The 18793-nt window shown below is 46.5% G+C and overlaps 1 protein-coding gene across 1 annotated transcript in view; it reads right to left on the bottom strand.

Moving 5' to 3' along the window:
* MKS1 (MKS transition zone complex subunit 1) overlaps window positions 1–18793 on the bottom strand; it is an 87365-nt gene that overhangs the window by 55781 nt on the left and 12791 nt on the right. The window contains exons 4-6 of the mRNA XM_077480617.1: window positions 14261–14416; window positions 13030–13127; window positions 12791–12919 (exon numbers count right to left, since the gene is read on the bottom strand). Of these exons, the coding sequence (XP_077336743.1) occupies window positions 12791–12919; window positions 13030–13127; window positions 14261–14416 (383 nt within the window). The remainder of the gene's footprint in view (window positions 1–12790; window positions 12920–13029; window positions 13128–14260; window positions 14417–18793) is intronic.

Consider the following 18793-nt stretch of genomic DNA (forward strand, 5'->3'; position numbering starts at 1 on the left):
GGTAGTGCCCCCCCCCCCCCCCCCCCGACTGCAAACCGCAGAAATTTTTGATGTCGAAGGCATATGGGTATGTGCAGGTACGCATCCTGGATGTCTAAGGATGCCAGGGAGTCCACTTGATGGAGTGCAGCGACTACAGAGCGAACTGATTCAATTCTGAACCTCTTCACTTTTACAAAGTAATTGAGGGCTTTTAGGTCCAAGATTGGACGTGCCTCTTCCTTCTTGGGAACCACAAACAGATTTGAGTAGAATCCCTGGAAGTGCTCCAATTCCGGAACCGGTACAACCACCCCACGATTCAGCAGGTCCCTTACTGCCCCCAAGAGGGCCTCCAGGCGAACCGGGGATACGGGTATGCTGGGAGGGGTTTGGCGGCCAAGAGAGAAACGCTATCTTGTACCTGGAGGAAATCAGATCGCAGACCCATTGGTCGGATAACCGAGAGGACCACCGGGCTGCAAACCCCCGAATGCGACCCTTCATGCGGTAGCACACTTATTCGCAGGCTTGGTAGGCTTGCGGTTCCAGGGACGTTTTTGATCGTCCATGGTCGTCTTGTCGGGCTGGGGATTCTTGTTGAAGCTCCGGGTGGACGAAAAAGCTGTTTGTGAGCGGAAAAAGAGGGCCCTTGCCTAAGGCATGGCTCCTTAGCCTTCCTGGCCTGTGGCAGTAGGGTACTCTTACCACCGGTGACATTTTTAATAATGTCATCCAAGGAGGCTCCAAAGAGCCGGTCGCCAAGGAAGGGAAAATCCGTCAGGGCTTTTTTGGATGCCTGGTCAGCAGACCAGCATTTTAGCCAAATCAGGCGACTCAGCACCACAGCTGACACTGAAGACATGGATAACAGAGGGAGAGTATCCAGGGCCACGTCACAGACGTACTTAAGGCCTTGCACTAGTTGGTCTGCTAGTTCCACACAGACAGGAGAAGCCTGTTGCTCTCCCAATTCGCGGTGCAAAAGTTTTGCCCACTCGGTCAGTGTCTGTGACACAAGTACGGATGCCAGTACTGGTCGCACGGCTGACCCCACAACCGTAAACAAGGAACGAGCCACTGCCTTGGCCTTCCTGTCCGTGGGATCCTTGAATGCAGGGAGTCCCCTCAACCGGGGTCCACGACCGGAGGAGCCAACCATTTTTTGAGAAGGCTCTCCTCAAAAGGGTAACGCACCGCCATGTATTTGGGGACCGAAAAGGTCAGTTGCGGGCGACCCTATTCCTTGTAAATGAACTTGTCAAAATAAGCCAGATACGGTAACACCTTAGGTGAACGTGCTGGCTTGTGGGACCCAAAAGGGACCGGTACATCAGCAGAGGGATCTGCTGGCTCCTGAATCTTCAGGGTATCACGCACAGCTGTAATAAGTGCTCCAACAAGCATTTTGTCGCGCCCGGGCCCGGACGGGGACTCATCCTCACTGTCCGAATGGTCCTGGTCAGCGTCATCTGACAAGACAGAGCATGAGTCACCAGCCTCAGAAGAATCTGAATCTGCGTCAGAGCTCTCCTCAGAGGACGGGGGCGGGGCCGCTTTAGTGCACCTTTCTTCCCATGCACCGCCTCCATCTTGGCAACGAACGAATTGAGGACCCGCGTCAGGGTGTTCATGGGCACTGTGCAGTCTGCAGGTGACCCGGTTGCAATTTCCTGGATTTCAGGGGAAGAAACATCAGTTTCTGAAGCCATGCTGACCCCACCCTCTCTGCCACCCGAAGGGAACTTAGGACAGTGACAGTCCCACCCTCCTTGCTGCCACTGGCTGAGGGGCTCCTTCCCCCTGGACTCACCACCCTGAGGAGTTCTGTGCTATCCCACAAGCAGTGCCTGTAGTCCCTGTGGGCTCCCAGGTGCAGAGGAAACAAAAGCTGTGTCGGTGGCAGCCGCTGCAAATAGCGCTCTGAAATGTGCTCAGGCTTCAATAAAATGGCCGCCCAGCATCCAGTACAAAGACATAAAACACAGGGGAAATGGCTGTGAGAGCACATGCTGCTGCTACAGAAACACTGAAAAAAAAACGTGTTCAGGCTTCCAGAAAATGACCGCCAGTGTCCTGTATAGGGGGATCACTAGGAAAATGGCCACTGAAGCCCAGGAAAGCATGCTGCCTTTGCCCACACCTAAAATGGCCGCCAGCATCTCCATGAGGTACAGGAAGAAAACGATGGCAGTGAACACATCAGCAAAACCTCACAGACACCTTCCAGGTGCATGAAGAACAGGACGCAGGACACAGCTAGGCAGCGCATTCCCCTAACCCGGAGAGTCCCTGTATAGGCACACACACACACACACACACACACACAGCATCCCCCCAGAGGGGGGGGGGGGAAGATAGGCACAGGGGATAGAAGAGAGGGAGGTGAGGGACCCCCGAGTCGACCTCCCAGGGAATGCCCAGCTGCTCAGCCCCGCCGAGGCAGGGAGAGTTTAGTTACCAGTCCTGAAGAGCTGGGAGACATTCCATCACAGACCCACTCATTGATCAGTACAGGGCGGCTGTTGGCCTGGCATACTGTGACGCAGACATCAGTAGCCCGGTCATATGTATGCCCCGGAGCATAAAAGCTCACGACCACCTCTGGAGCTGAGGTTTTCGACGTGGCCTGCCGAGCGCGGAACTGCGGCCTGCACACACTCGATGGCCGGACTGGGGAGACTACAAGGATAAGAGTCACCCAGCCGGCTGTTGATAGTAGATCACAGGATCATTCATCTTGCGCAAAAATCACACTTCTGCATAAAAAAAAAAGCATGGACCGTGCATAAAAAAAAAAAGCATGGACCGATGGGCCCGCAGGGTTCCTAGGTCCTTCTCCTTCACTAGGCAAAATAAAACTGAGGTCTGTCTGGCAGACTGGAGGGTTGTTGCTCAAGGGACCGCCCCCTGGGCGGAACTAAGAGTTCTGAGTGTTGTGTTACAACTAATGACATATGAGAGTATGAAAATGCAACTTTTAAAAGTGAATTCCACACCAAATGATGTAGCTGTCAGTAGACTGAGCTCTCGTTCTTATCATTGACTTTTACTTGAAATAACAAGTCCCAAGAAAACAAACAATGCTGTGTACAGCGCCACCATCCAGCCATGGTCAGGATATAGCCAGTGACTACTGCCCTACATCTGGATGTTTTTAAATTTTGTAAAAAAAAGGAACTTAAGGTATTCAGCAGCATCAGTGTGGTACCATTGTATTGGGCTTAGTGGCAGACTGGAGTTAAAGTGGAACTTTAGTTAGGCCGACCCCTTCTGCAGATATAGCTATGTAATACATTAAAAACAAATGCCTATACTGTTTAAAATGCAGTAATGCACTGTCTTGCCCTGCTCTGCACATGCTCAGTTGCTCTTTATTTTCAGCACTGTACCTAAAATCAGAGCCACTAGAGGCCAATCAGCTGACAGCTTTAGGAATTATGTTTACCGAAGGGGGAAGAAAGGAACAGATAAGACACAGACTGTGATGAGGGAACACAGATTAAGGAGGGAGAAGAGAAAAGCAGGAGAGGTGACAGGACAAACGCTGCTGCTAGAGAGACAAAAAATATTTGTTAAATTAGTTAAATTTACATGGAGATTCTCATTCTCTCCCCTTTAGCCACCAGCTGCCTGTGAACTTTCGCAGTGTAAAGCCTCCCCCACACACTATTTTTTACACATTCAACTCAGTGTTGAATGAAAAAACCTGACCGCACAGGTCAGAGCTGTTGTACTAACAATTCAATGTTAGTACAGTGATCTAAAATTACATAAACATACTTAGATGTACATATAGAATGCCTCCTCAAGGAGGTATGATTAATCTGTATGCAATTTTATAAAATTGTCAATGTTGCAGAGTCATCTTTGGGAGGGGGGGAATACCGGGAAAGTCTTTTTCCTCACGACACATATTAATATTTTCTATATAGCATTTTTTGGATGTGGTGCCCCAATATTAATTTTGTTGGCACTTTCATTAGTGTATACATGCTTTATATAATTGAAGTGGCATATAGTTTTTCAGAGTATGAAGAGGGGGAGAGTTTTCAATAAGGAAGTGACTGCTCTGGGCTTCAACAAAATGGCCGCCTCCAGCAAGAAGAAACAAGAGCAATGCTGGAGGCAATTTACAACACACACTAATTTTGGTAGTAAATTATTAATGTGAAATGTATGCTAATTTGTGAAAGAATAATAATTGTTATCAAATAGTTAAGGGTTTGCTTTAAGAACCATAAAAATAGGATTTTCCCTACAGCTTACCTCTTAAATACTTTTCCTGGAGTACATCACGGGACACACACCAGCTATAGTAATTACTATCTGGGTTATACGCCACCTATAGGTGAATGACACTGGCGCACCCAAAAGACAGGAAGCGCCCCTCTATATAACCCCTCCCATACAGGAAGTACCTCAGTTTTGTAGCAAAGCAATGAATATCCCAATAAATAGTGGAGGGACCTCTGTGTCCTGTGATGTACTCCGAGAACAGGATTTTACAGGTAAGCTGTAGGAAAAATCCTATTTTTCTTTATCGTACATTACGGGACACAAAGCCGCTATAGTAATTACCATCTGGGATGTCTCAAAGCAATGCCCCTGAGGGGAAGGAGACACACACAATACAGACCGCCATCAGATGTGAGGCTCTATATTGCCGCCTGCAGCACACTGCGCCCAAACGCAGCATCCTCCTGCTTAGGGTGCTTCGGTTTAGGACACAGATGGTAACACAATGTCCTCATTGATATAAAAAGCCGAGACCACTTTCGGTAGAAAAGACGGTTGCGGACGCAACACCCCCTTATCCTTGAGGATAACCAGATAGGGCGACTTGCAGGACAAGGCCGCCAGTTCCGAAAACCCTCCTGGCCGATGTGATGGCCACTAGAAAGACCACTTTCTGGGAAAGAGTCAACAGGGGAATCTCCCTGATATTTTCAAACAGCGTTTTTTGAAGCGCGACACCAGGTTCAAATCCCATGGGGGTAACGGTGGACGCCCCATGAGGGACATGTCGTATCCCCTGAAGGAAGGTACGCACTAAGGAGTGAGACACCAGGGGTCGCTGAAAAAAAGACAGCCAAAGCTGAAATTTGCCCCTTAATGGTGCTTAGCGCCAATTTCTGGTCTACTCGTTGCTGAAAAAAACAGTAGGATCCTGGATATAGAAAAGGAGCGCGGATGCCATCCTTTCTCCTCACACAGAGATGTAAGCCTTCCAGGTACGATGGTATATCTTCCGGGAAGAAAATTTTCGTGCTCTTAACATAGTTGGGATCACCGAGTCCGACAGACCCTGGTTCCTCAACACCTGGCTCTCAATAGCCATGCCGTTAAAGCCAGCGATGGTAAAGCAGGATGGAGAATCGGACTTTCAGACAGAAGGTCCTCTCGCAACGGCAGTAGCCAGGGAGCGTCCCAAGGACGCTGAGGCCAATCTGGGGCAACCAGTATCAATGGGATCCATTCGGCTTCCACTCTGCGAAGCAGGCGTGGTAACAGATTCAGTGGAGGAAAGGCGTAGATCAGCTGGTACTGATCCCGCGGAGCCACCAGCGCGTCTGACGCGCCTGCCCACGGATCTCGTCCTGGACACGAGTCTTGGCACCTTCTGATTGAGACGGGAGGCCAGAAGATCCACGTCTGATGTTCCCCACTCTTCCCAATTCCCATTCTCCTGGGTCCAGCATCTGTCGACTCATATAGTCCGTCTCTGCCAGTTCTCCACTCCCGGGATGTAAATGAGTGACCTCCCGTGCAACGGCTGAGCTTCTTGTTCCCCCTTGATGATTGACATATGCCACCGCAATGGCGTTGTCTGACTGGATCCTGATCGGACGCCCTTACAGTCTCATCAACCATGTGGAGAGGCACAGCCTGATCGCTCTCAATTCGAGCAGATTGATCGGCAACTTGGATTCTTCCGTCGACCAGAGGCCCTGAGCTCCCATTACAGCCCCCCAGCTGGATAGGCTGGCATCCGTTGTGATCACTGTCCACTTCAGAAGTAGGAACGATTTTCTGGACTGAATCACCAGGGACCTCAACCACCAGATCAGTGAGTCTCTGACTGACTGGCTCACCTGGATCTGTCGATCCAGGGACAACCGAGATTTGTCCCATTTTGTCAAAATCTCCTTCTGCAGGACTCTGGTGTGGAACTGGGCATAAGGTACTGCCTCGAAGGAGGCTACCATGAGTCCCAGTACTCGCATGTAAAAGCGGAGCGACAACCACTTGCGGTTCATGAGCAGTTTTACAGCAGATTTGAGAGTCTGCAGTTTGTCTGAAGGGAGAAACACTTTCGCTTCCATGGAGTCCAGCAGCAAGCCTAGGTACTCCAGAAGCTGGGTCGGTACAATCACCGACTTCTTTAGGTTCAAGAGCCACCCAAATTCTTGCAGGGTCTGCATGGTGATCGCCAAATCCTCCTCTATTTCTGAGGCGGAAGATGCCCTCAGGAGGAGATTGTCTAGGTATCCCATGATCACAAGCCCACATTGCCGTAGGAACGCCAAAACTGGAGCCAATACCTTGGTAAAGACTCTGGGGGCTGATGCCAGACCAAAAGGAAGAGCCACAAACTGGTAGTGCCCCCCCCCCCCCCCCCCCCGACTGCAAACCGCAGAAATTTTTGATGTCGAAGGCATATGGGTATGTGCAGGTACGCATCCTGGATGTCTAAGGATGCCAGGGAGTCCACTTGATGGAGTGCAGCGACTACAGAGCGAACTGATTCAATTCTGAACCTCTTCACTTTTACAAAGTAATTGAGGGCTTTTAGGTCCAAGATTGGACGTGCCTCTTCCTTCTTGGGAACCACAAACAGATTTGAGTAGAATCCCTGGAAGTGCTCCAATTCCGGAACCGGTACAACCACCCCACGATTCAGCAGGTCCCTTACTGCCCCCAAGAGGGCCTCCCGGCGAACCGGGGATACGGGTATGCTGGGAGGGGTTTGGCGGCCAAGAGAGAAACGCTATCTTGTACCTGGAGGAAATCAGATCGCAGACCCATTGGTCGGATAACCGAGAGGACCACCGGGCTGCAAACCCCCGAATGCGACCCTTCATGCGGTAGCACACTTATTCGCAGGCTTGGTAGGCTTGCGGTTCCAGGGACGTTTTTGATCGTCCATGGTCGTCTTGTCGGGCTGGGGATTCTTGTTGAAGCTCCGGGTGGACGAAAAAGCTGTTTGTGAGCGGAAAAAGAGGGCCCTTGCCTAAGGCATGGCTCCTTAGCCTTCCTGGCCTGTGGCAGTAGGGTACTCTTACCACCGGTGACATTTTTAATAATGTCATCCAAGGAGGCTCCAAAGAGCCGGTCGCCAAGGAAGGGAAAATCCGTCAGGGCTTTTTTGGATGCCTGGTCAGCAGACCAGCATTTTAGCCAAATCAGGCGACTCAGCACCACAGCTGACACTGAAGACATGGATAACAGAGGGAGAGTATCCAGGGCCACGTCACAGACGTACTTAAGGCCTTGCACTAGTTGGTCTGCTAGTTCCACACAGACAGGAGAAGCCTGTTGCTCTCCCAATTCGCGGTGCAAAAGTTTTGCCCACTCGGTCAGTGTCTGTGACACAAGTACGGATGCCAGTACTGGTCGCACGGCTGACCCCACAACCGTAAACAAGGAACGAGCCACTGCCTTGGCCTTCCTGTCCGTGGGATCCTTGAATGCAGGGAGTCCCCTCAACCGGGGTCCACGACCGGAGGAGCCAACCATTTTTTGAGAAGGCTCTCCTCAAAAGGGTAACGCACCGCCATGTATTTGGGGACCGAAAAGGTCAGTTGCGGGCGACCCTATTCCTTGTAAATGAACTTGTCAAAATAAGCCAGATACGGTAACACCTTAGGTGAACGTGCTGGCTTGTGGGACCCAAAAGGGACCGGTACATCAGCAGAGGGATCTGCTGGCTCCTGAATCTTCAGGGTATCACGCACAGCTGTAATAAGTGCTCCAACAAGCATTTTGTCGCGCCCGGGCCCGGACGGGGACTCATCCTCACTGTCCGAATGGTCCTGGTCAGCGTCATCTGACAAGACAGAGCATGAGTCACCAGCCTCAGAAGAATCTGAATCTGCGTCAGAGCTCTCCTCAGAGGACGGGGGCGGGGCCGCTTTAGTGCACCTTTCTTCCCATGCACCGCCTCCATCTTGGCAACGAACGAATTGAGGACCCGCGTCAGGGTGTTCATGGGCACTGTGCAGTCTGCAGGTGACCCGGTTGCAATTTCCTGGATTTCAGGGGAAGAAACATCAGTTTCTGAAGCCATGCTGACCCCACCCTCTCTGCCACCCGAAGGGAACTTAGGACAGTGACAGTCCCACCCTCCTTGCTGCCACTGGCTGAGGGGCTCCTTCCCCCTGGACTCACCACCCTGAGGAGTTCTGTGCTATCCCACAAGCAGTGCCTGTAGTCCCTGTGGGCTCCCAGGTGCAGAGGAAACAAAAGCTGTGTCGGTGGCAGCCGCTGCAAATAGCGCTCTGAAATGTGCTCAGGCTTCAATAAAATGGCCGCCCAGCATCCAGTACAAAGACATAAAACACAGGGGAAATGGCTGTGAGAGCACATGCTGCTGCTACAGAAACACTGAAAAAAAAACGTGTTCAGGCTTCCAGAAAATGACCGCCAGTGTCCTGTATAGGGGGATCACTAGGAAAATGGCCACTGAAGCCCAGGAAAGCATGCTGCCTTTGCCCACACCTAAAATGGCCGCCAGCATCTCCATGAGGTACAGGAAGAAAACGATGGCAGTGAACACATCAGCAAAACCTCACAGACACCTTCCAGGTGCATGAAGAACAGGACGCAGGACACAGCTAGGCAGCGCATTCCCCTAACCCGGAGAGTCCCTGTATAGGCACACACACACACACACACACACACACAGCATCCCCCCAGAGGGGGGGGGGGGAAGATAGGCACAGGGGATAGAAGAGAGGGAGGTGAGGGACCCCCGAGTCGACCTCCCAGGGAATGCCCAGCTGCTCAGCCCCGCCGAGGCAGGGAGAGTTTAGTTACCAGTCCTGAAGAGCTGGGAGACATTCCATCACAGACCCACTCATTGATCAGTACAGGGCGGCTGTTGGCCTGGCATACTGTGACGCAGACATCAGTAGCCCGGTCATATGTATGCCCCGGAGCATAAAAGCTCACGACCACCTCTGGAGCTGAGGTTTTCGACGTGGCCTGCCGAGCGCGGAACTGCGGCCTGCACACACTCGATGGCCGGACTGGGGAGACTACAAGGATAAGAGTCACCCAGCCGGCTGTTGATAGTAGATCACAGGATCATTCATCTTGCGCAAAAATCACACTTCTGCATAAAAAAAAAAAGCATGGACCGTGCATAAAAAAAAAAAGCATGGACCGATGGGCCCGCAGGGTTCCTAGGTCCTTCTCCTTCACTAGGCAAAATAAAACTGAGGTCTGTCTGGCAGACTGGAGGGTTGTTGCTCAAGGGACCGCCCCCTGGGCGGAACTAAGAGTTCTGAGTGTTGTGTTACAACTAATGCCTAGTATCTCCTAGTAATAGGGCAAACAACCCAATGGCTAAGAGAGGAGCTGTGTCGATCGGTGAATATAAGAGAAAAACAATTTCCTTGTCAAAAGGATCAGAGAAATATGCGGAATAGGCTCAAAAGGCTGTCTCTGCAAAGTAGCCAAGTCTAGATTTAAATCCCAGGTACACAAGGGTGGCCTAACTGGTGGAGTTATACGAACTTCCCCTTGTATAAAGGCCCAGGCCAAGAAATGCGAAGCAATTGGTCTTTGAAAAAAATACAGATAAGGCCGAGAAGCCAGAAAGCCCTCAATCTTTTAAAATCTGGGCGTCAATAGCCAAACCGTTAAATGAAGCGACAGTAAAGCAGGATGGAATACTGGACTTCGTGAGAGCAAGTCTGGACGGAGTGGAAGGGACCATGGTTTCCCCACTGCCAATCTTCCAATTTCTGCATACCAGGCCCTTCTGGGCCACACTGGGGCTAACAATATTACTGGCGTCCCTTCCTCTCTGAGCCTGCGTACAAGTCGCTGTAGAAGCTGAACTGGAGGGAATGTATAAATCAGCAAAAACTGATCCCAAGCAATCACTAACGAATCTGCTCCGAATGCGAGCAGATCCCTTGTCCTTGACACAAATTTGTCCAGTTTCTTGTTGAACCTAGATGACAACAGATCTATGTCCAGGGTACCCCACCTTTGGCAAATTGCTGAAAAAATCTTGGGATGTAGGGACCATTCCAACGGGGACAACTGCTTGCCATTTCTCCACTCCTGGAATGAAGACTGCCGACAGAAAAGGTAAGTTTCTCTGCCCATGTCAGGATATGGTCCACCTCTTTCTGGGCCATCCGATTCCTGGTACCCCCTTGGTGGTTGATGTAAGCCACAGCTGTGGCATTGTCGGATTGGATCCTGGTGGGACGACCCTGAAACCTGGAAGTCCAAGACACTAGAGCCAGACGAGCTGCTCGAATCTCTAGGATATTGATGGGCAAGGCTTTCTCGATTCCCAACCACTTCCCTTGGGCACTGGATCACTTTGAATGAAGCCACCATCTTCCCTAACCTCATATAAAGGCGAATTGAAGGGCCCTTCTTTCCGTTCAAAACCCAGACAAAATCCCTTATGGCACTGACTTTCGTCCAAGGCAAACATACTTTTTCTTGGATTGTGTCTATGATCAGACCCAAGTATTTGAGCCTTTGCACAGGTCGCAATGTTGACTTCTCTAGGTTGAGAATCTAACCCAAGTGTTCCAAATACTGAACCATGTTGGCCACATTCCGGTCTAGACCTGCAGCCGACTGATCCATAAGCAATAGATCATCTAGGTATGCCATTACTGTTATACCCTGGACTCTTAGTCTTGCCAATACCAGAGCCAGAATTGTTTTGAGCACCCGGGGGGCTGTGGCTAACCCAAGGGGCAAGGCCATGAAATGAAAATGACCACCCTCTACCTCGAACCGCAGAAACTTCTGGTTAGAGAGGTAAATTGGCACATGCAGATACACACTCATGATGTAAATTGAAGCATCACCTTGAAGACACTGGCGAAAAAAACTGAGGTACTTCCTGTATGGGAGGAGTTATATAGAGGGGGATTTCCTGTCTTTTGGGTGTGCCAGTGTCCATCCACCTATAAGTGGCGTATAACCTAGATAGTAATTACTATAGCTGCTCTGTGTTTCCCGTGATGTACGATTAGGGCTGCAATTAATTATTTTCATAATCGATTAGTTGGCCGATTATTGTTTCGATTAATCGGTTAATAACCTTAAAAAAATAAATAAAAAAAAAGTGGGTCAAATTAACGTTCATTTTCAACCACAGTGACGGGAAAATTTGGAAATAATAGAAAACTTCTTGGTCAAAGGAATTTTCAGACAGTGTATGTGGTTTTTGTTCATAAATGAAGTAGAAATATCAAACAACATTCTTTCATTCAGCGAATGTACAAAGATTTTTCATCTGAATAGTCTCACCTGAAAATTGATCCGTGAGGCCAGCATAAGGCTCGGTACACACCTATGCAGTTTTTGCTTTTGATCTGTTTCTGAAGTGCTTTTTGCTGTGCGTTTTGATTTTTGCTCACGTGATTTTACTGCAATTTGCGGTTTTTGCATTTTTTTTGGGCAGATTAAAAAACACAAATTGCTGCAAAAACGCATTACATTCTTTTCTGCAGCTTCTCCATTGAAGTATATTGAACCAAAAAAGCACCGTTTTGCGCTAAAAGTCCCTGACCCTTTCCAAATATGTAGCGACTGAAAAAAAGCACAGATATGAACGTGTCCCATAGGAAACCATGTAAATGAACTGTAGTGCGTTTCTGCAAAAAGCACCAATAAACATATAGATGTGAAACAGGCCCAAGACGTTTAGTAACATAATGGGGTTAACAAGACTAAAATTAGCCCTTTATAGTACAAAAAAAGCAGATAATCACTACTGGAAGGGGTTAATTTTTTTTTACTGTAGAACAGTGAAAGTAATATTTACAGTAGTGATTATATTTTTGTACTATAAAGGACACAGTTTAGTTTTTTAGTTTTTAACCCCATTATGTTACTGCCTGATTAATCGATTCATTTCATAATCGATTAGTTGTCGATTAATCAATTAGTTGTCTCAGCTCTATGTACGATAAAAAAAAGCATATCATGCAGGCAGAATCTACAAGAAATATAAACAGCCGGTGGATTATCCAACAATTTTTACGCATTATCCTGCAGCTACAGTGCTAGATTTGCCCTTTGGAAGCTATTTTAGGCACTAATGTGAGCCAATCCACTGTTTTCCATCCTCAAATAAACATTCCACTCTGGTCTCTTTGGGCTACGACTAGCATTTTTCTTTGCTGCAAGAACACCAGGCTCCACTAGGGCACACAGAAAATAATTGTTTTCTATTGGCCCTCTTAGCATTGCAACACAGCCTGGAGGTGCAGTGAGCGGTGATAAAATGCAGACATGCTGCATGTGATCTCTGCACACAGGAAGGCTCCGCAAGGCAAAAAAAAGAAAAAAAAGTAACTGTCTAATGCAGTAAAGTGCACATCACACTGCTCCTTGCTGCACCTCATTGCAGCTCAAAACTGACAGGTGCCTGCATGCTTAAATTAAGCGTTTTTGCATGTGGGCAGTGTTATTGGGCTATTATATGTCAGTAAGGTTAGCTGCTGCTTTCCTAATCTTAGCTACCTGCTCCCTTTGAACCAAGCAGCCTAGACTGGGACACTCCTGAGAGAGGAAGTCACAGAGACTCAAGGCTGGAAATACTCACTTTCCCCTGGGACCGAGATCTGCCATGATGTACATAGTCTGTACTGGAGTATTTAATATGTGGTTAGTTTTGATAAACTCTTCTGAGGGATCCAAAATAACAAGCCGATTGCGTATCCCAGCTCCATCCCTGAAAGTTAAAGAAAGGGTTAATTACAGGTATTAATTCAATCCAAACATTTCATTTCAATTATTATCATGGATCAATGGTATAAATGTACTTTAGCTCTAATCACTTACAATTGTCTTTTGTCTTGTCGACGTCGGCGGACGTTTGCCATTCGTTCTGCCAAGAATGTGGGGGTCTCTTTTTCAGAGGTGGTTACTGACTGAGCGTGCTATATAAAAAAAATATAGATAATAAGAAGAAGAAATTGTGCCTAAAGTATATCTAACCCCAAGAATAGAAATGGAATACATTGCAGCTTACCAGTCCTTGGATGTGGTAGCTGCATTCATTTACTTTTATTAGGCCAAATATATTTATGCAAGTACAGAAAAATACCCAACGACCCTATAATCCTACGCACTAAATAGAAATCTCAGACAAGCTTTTCTAGCCATCTTCATGTCATGGGGATGGAAAGCGAGAGAAACAGTTTGTAGTCCAATTCAGGAGAGCAGCCTACAGTGACCCCTTTATACTGCTATAATTGACTTGTTCTTGAAAGCCCTAACAAAAAGAGGCTGTGCAAGAGCCAATCAGCTGGGGTTTGCTGTTGTACAGAGAAATATGTATGTTGCAATTACTGAACTCTTCTTTTCAGAATGGCATTCGCCTGGCGGGCGTGCTGATTCTTTGGTTTGAGGCCAGCAATGAAAACCCCTATATTTCACAGAGGCTTTTAGCCAATGCAAAGATTCCTTTTTGTAACAGTGCCTTTTTTATTGGTGATGGTGGATGGTTCCTGTCTTATACTATACTTACCAGTGCATTATTTTTGCGTATAATAAAATTTGTTACATTTTTATAGATTGAACTTGGTATTTTTTACCAAATTTCTACCACATCCTGTAGGCTCACATACATGGGCTGCCATTTTTCTATATGCATTATATTTTTGGCCATAAAGCCCCACTTTATTTAAGTGAGTGGGTAATTAGAAGTCTCTCCTTCTTTGACAACTTTAATTTGTAGGTCTTTTTTGTTTTGTTAATCAAATGCCATTAGCAGACCTGTAAAATGTAAAGGTCCATCTATCAAGGTAAGAGTGTGCACACATGGGAAGGTCAGGTCACGGTTTGGATGGTTTTCGGATTCCTTGTAGACACACAGTTTGCAAGGTTCAAAGATCCCAAAATGTATTTTGAATGGTATATATAGATATATATCACATTTAGATATATATTTGTTGTCATTACTGATCATGCATGCTCATATGTTTAGTTTGTTGCACAGAGGGTACAAGTGCGGCACAAATAATTGTTTGATACTGCATAATTAATCAGCTGTTTTGTTTTTCAACGATACCTCTTCTAGGTTGGTATATCGATCATAGTCTGTATAGGTAAAGATACGTCTGTTCTTTCGTCCGCCACTGTGTTCCATAGCCAGTATGTCTTGGTGATACTGACGATCCAGAGGAGTCCGGCAAGCAGCTTCATTTTTATACAGCTCATACTCGAACTAGAAAAACATCCAAAATATGCATAAAATACCTGTAAATCCATCCCAAAACGAATAAGGAGTTATTTTAATTCTACTTTTAATTTACCACCAACCTTCTTCAAACAATACCATATATAAAACAGATCTTTACATGCTCCTACCTTGATCCGTTGTTCAAATGAGATAGTATACCTGACCAAACCAGCTTAAAATGTTGTCTAATCTGGAAGTAATGGATACCAATATGTTATGAACCACTGAAAGACTAAACCATTTAACCTAAATGAACTCCTCATGAATGGGCAAACATTTCCTAGGGCTATATAGAAGTAGGAAAATAAAATGGTGATGAACCCTGCACACTATTATTATTCCAAGCTACATAAACAATAAAGTGCAATATCATGAATGACCACTAGATGTCCCTAATGGATTAATTGCCATGGGTGAGCATACAAATTATTGTAATAAATCATTAATAACCAATTGTGCATTGAAATTTCACAATTGGTTATTAGTTAATCGGGGGTCGTGCAAGTCCAGCGAGTAGGCAGTGTGACCGGTGTTGGTGGAGGAAGATTTTAGTCACTTGTTTGTCAGATTTATGAAATCATATGCACTACTGGAAACCATTTGATGAAAATTTTTGGACATTTTCATTTTTAATGCTGTTTTCTGGACACTGCACAATACCTGCCACCTACTGGTAACAATAGGTGGCAATTTTGATGCCCAATTGGTTATTAATGATTATAATAATAAATAACAATAATTTTTATAGTCACCCATGGCAATTAATCCATTAGGGACATCTAGCGGTCACTCATGATATTGCACTTTATTGTTTATGTAGCATGGAATAATAGGGTGCGCGTGCGGTTCATCACCATTTTTCTATTTACTAGGTTTTCTTACCTCACAACGAGGAGCCCCTAAATTAATAATATAAACACAAAATTTATAAAGTTTGTTCAATTGATATATTTGCGCAGGTAAGGGAACAATACCAAGTTGGTTCCCTCATTATACTATATAGAAGTACCCTAAACCAGCAGGTAATCGCAATACTGGATCAGACGAAATCCCATTTGCATTAAAACCAAAGCAATCCTATTTTAAAAAGTGTGCCCCACCCTGGACATCAGAGTACCCACTGGAAGGGTATATTGCAATCAGGTGGTCTCATCTGACCAGACAGGCTTCATACCTTTTAGAGAGGCCAAAGATAATTCCCTACGGGCGATATCCTTAATCCAATATGTGCGGAGATGTGCCCAACCCACGCTACTTTTATCTACTGATGCTGAAAAAGTGTTTGATAGGGTGGATTGGGACTTTCTCAAACTCACTCTACGACAGTTTGGCTTGGGCCCTCGAATGTTTAGCCGCATCTCTTCCCTCTACGCCAACCCCACGGCGCAACTCAGCATAAATGGCACTCTTAGCGATCCATTCACACTCTTTAATAGAACCAGGCAGGGCTGCCCCCTGTCCCCTCTCCTATTTGCACTCACTTTAGAACCATTCCTGGCTACCATTAGACAGAACATTAGCATTCAGAGTTCAGGTAGGTAACAAGACCCATAAATATGCAGCTTATGCGGATGACATCCTTTTTTTTATCCAACAACCGCGAATCTTCCTTCCTAACTTGATGTCAGCTTTCTCTACCTTCCAATCGCTGTCCAACTTTAAAATTAACCTCTCCAAGTCAGAAATCCTGAATGTCAACCTCTCTAGGCAGGAGGAGACGCTATTACGACCTCTCTTCCCCTTTAGATGGGTACCCCACTGCATGAAATTCCTGGGTATATATCTCACACCTAGCATCCACTCCCTCTTTAACTACATCCCCTTATTGAATAATATCAGAGACGACTTAAAGCGGAGGTCCACCCTAAAATGGACCTTCCGCTCATCGGATTCCTCCCCCCCCTCCGGCGCCACAATTGGCACCTTTCAGGGGGGAGGGGGGTGCAGTTACCTGGATAATCCAGGTAACTGCACCCACTTCCGGGCTAGCTCTCTGCGGAAAGGGGCGTACATTACGCCCCTTTCCGCAAGTGCCCCACTGCCTGCTGGGAAACACACAGATCCCAGAGGCAGCGGGGACCGTCCTCATTGCGCAGCGCGGCTCGCGCATGCGCAGTAGGGAACCGGGAAATGAAGCCGAAAGGCTCCATTTCCTGATTCCCATACCCAAGATGGCGGCGGCAGCACTCGAGTGTCGATCTAGAGATCGGCTTCGGGTGCCGACATCGCGGGCGCGCTGGACAGGTAAGTGTCACTATTTTAAAAGTCAGCAGCTGCAGTACTCCCGCTTTAAGAAAATGGAAAAATCTGTCGCATTCGTGGCTAGGTAAAGTGAACATTATCAAAATGAATGTTTTTCCCCGAGTCCTATTTTTTTACCAAATGCTACCATTGGGTGTGCCTGTTGGGTTCTTTACCACACTACAAACCATGATCTCCCGCTTCATCTGGAGGAACAGTCGCCCCAGAGTATCTAGAGATATTTTATTTTGCTCCAAGGACTCTGGGGGTCTGGCCCTCCCAAACGTTAAGATGTATTACTATGCTGTAACATTAACTAGAATGGTAGAATGGAAATTTGCTGCTACCTCTAAATTATGGGTGCATTTGGAACGCTCTTTATGCTCAGCTGACCTCACGGTTATTCCCTGGTTGCCCCGCTCCCAAAGGCACCTAGCGGGCTTAACCTCCTCCCTCACCATCTCAACCCTGGAGATATGGGACGCTTTACATAGAAAGTTTTCTTGGTCCTATGACTCTCCTTTACTACCACTCCTCCGACACACATACTTCCTACCTGGCTTACTCGATCCGGGCTTTAAGACCTGGTCTCCGGAAGGCCCCCTCCTATTGCATCATATTCTCCGCTCCAATACTCTTAAACCATTGCCCGAAATCCTTGGCTCTAAACCTGTCACATTTTTGGATAAATGGAGATATCTCCAACTTCAACATTTCCTCCGAACCTTGCCCCAACCACTGAGGGGGATACAAGATTTAAATTGCGTTGAAGAAGTTTTCAGCCTGAAAGATCCTCCCTTGCACTGCATTTCAACTTTCTACAGAGCCCTCATTAACCACTTTAAGACCGGACCATTTTGCTGGTAAATGACCAGAGGTCTTTTTACACTTTGGCACTGCGCTGCTTTAACTGGTAATTGCGCGGTCATGCAATGTTGTACCCAAACAAAATTTGCGTCCTTTTCTTCCCACAAATAGAGCTTTCTTTTGATGGTATTTGATTGCCTCTGCGATTTTTATTTTTTGCGATATAAACGTAAAAAGACCGCAAATTTTGAAAAAAAATGATATTTTCTACTTTTTGTTATTAGAAAAATCCAATAAACTCAATTTTAATCATACATTTAGGCCAAAATGTATTCAGCCACATGTCTTTGGTAAAAAAAAAGTCAATAATTGTATATTTATTGGTTTGCGCAAAAGTTGTCACATCTACAAACTAAGGTACGTTTTCTGGAATTTACGCAGCTTTTAGTTTACGACTGCCTATCTCAATTCTTGAGGTGCTAAAATGGCAGGGCAGTACAAAACCCCCCCAAATGACCCCATTTTGGAAAGTAGACCCCCTAAGGAAATTGATAAGAGGCATGTTGAGCCCATTGAATATTTTATTTTTTTGCCTCAAGCGATTGAATAATGACAAAAAAAAAATTTTTTTTTTTTTTTTACACAAAGTTGTCACTAAATGATATATTGCTCACACATGCTATGGGCGTATGTGAAATGACACCCCAAAATAAATTCTGCTGCTTCTCCTGAGTACGGGGATACCACATATGTGGGACTTTTTGGGAGCCTAGCCGCGTACGGGGCCCCGAAAACCAAGCACCGCCTTCAGGCTTTCTAAGGGCGTAAATTTTTGAGTTCACTTCTCACTACCTATTACAGTTTTGAAGGCCATAAAATGCCAAGATGGCACAAAACCCCCACAAATGACCCCATTTTAGAAAGTAGACACCCCAAGCTATTTGCTGAGAGGCATGTTGAGTTCATGGAATATTTTATATTTTGCCACAAGTTGCGGGAAAATTACAAACTTTTTTTTTTTTTTTTTTTTTTTCACAAAGTTGTCACTAAATGATATATTGCTCACACATGCCATGGGCATATGTGAAATGACACCCCAAAATAAATTCTGCTGCTTCTCCTGAGTACGGGGATACCACATATGTGGGACTTTTTGGGAGCCTAGCCGCGTACGGGGCCCCGAAAACCAAGCACCGCCTTCAGGCTTTCTAAGGGCGTAAATATTTGACTTCACTCCTCACTACCTATTACAGTTTTGAAGGCCATAAAATGCCAAGATGGCACAAAACCCCCACAAATGACCCCATTTTAGAA

This window comes from Lithobates pipiens, unplaced genomic scaffold, assembly GCF_037356315.1.
Source record: "Lithobates pipiens isolate NorthernLeopardFrog02 unplaced genomic scaffold, aLitPip1_a1.2 Scaffold_16, whole genome shotgun sequence".
NCBI classification, from domain to species: Eukaryota; Metazoa; Chordata; class Amphibia; order Anura; family Ranidae; genus Lithobates; species Lithobates pipiens.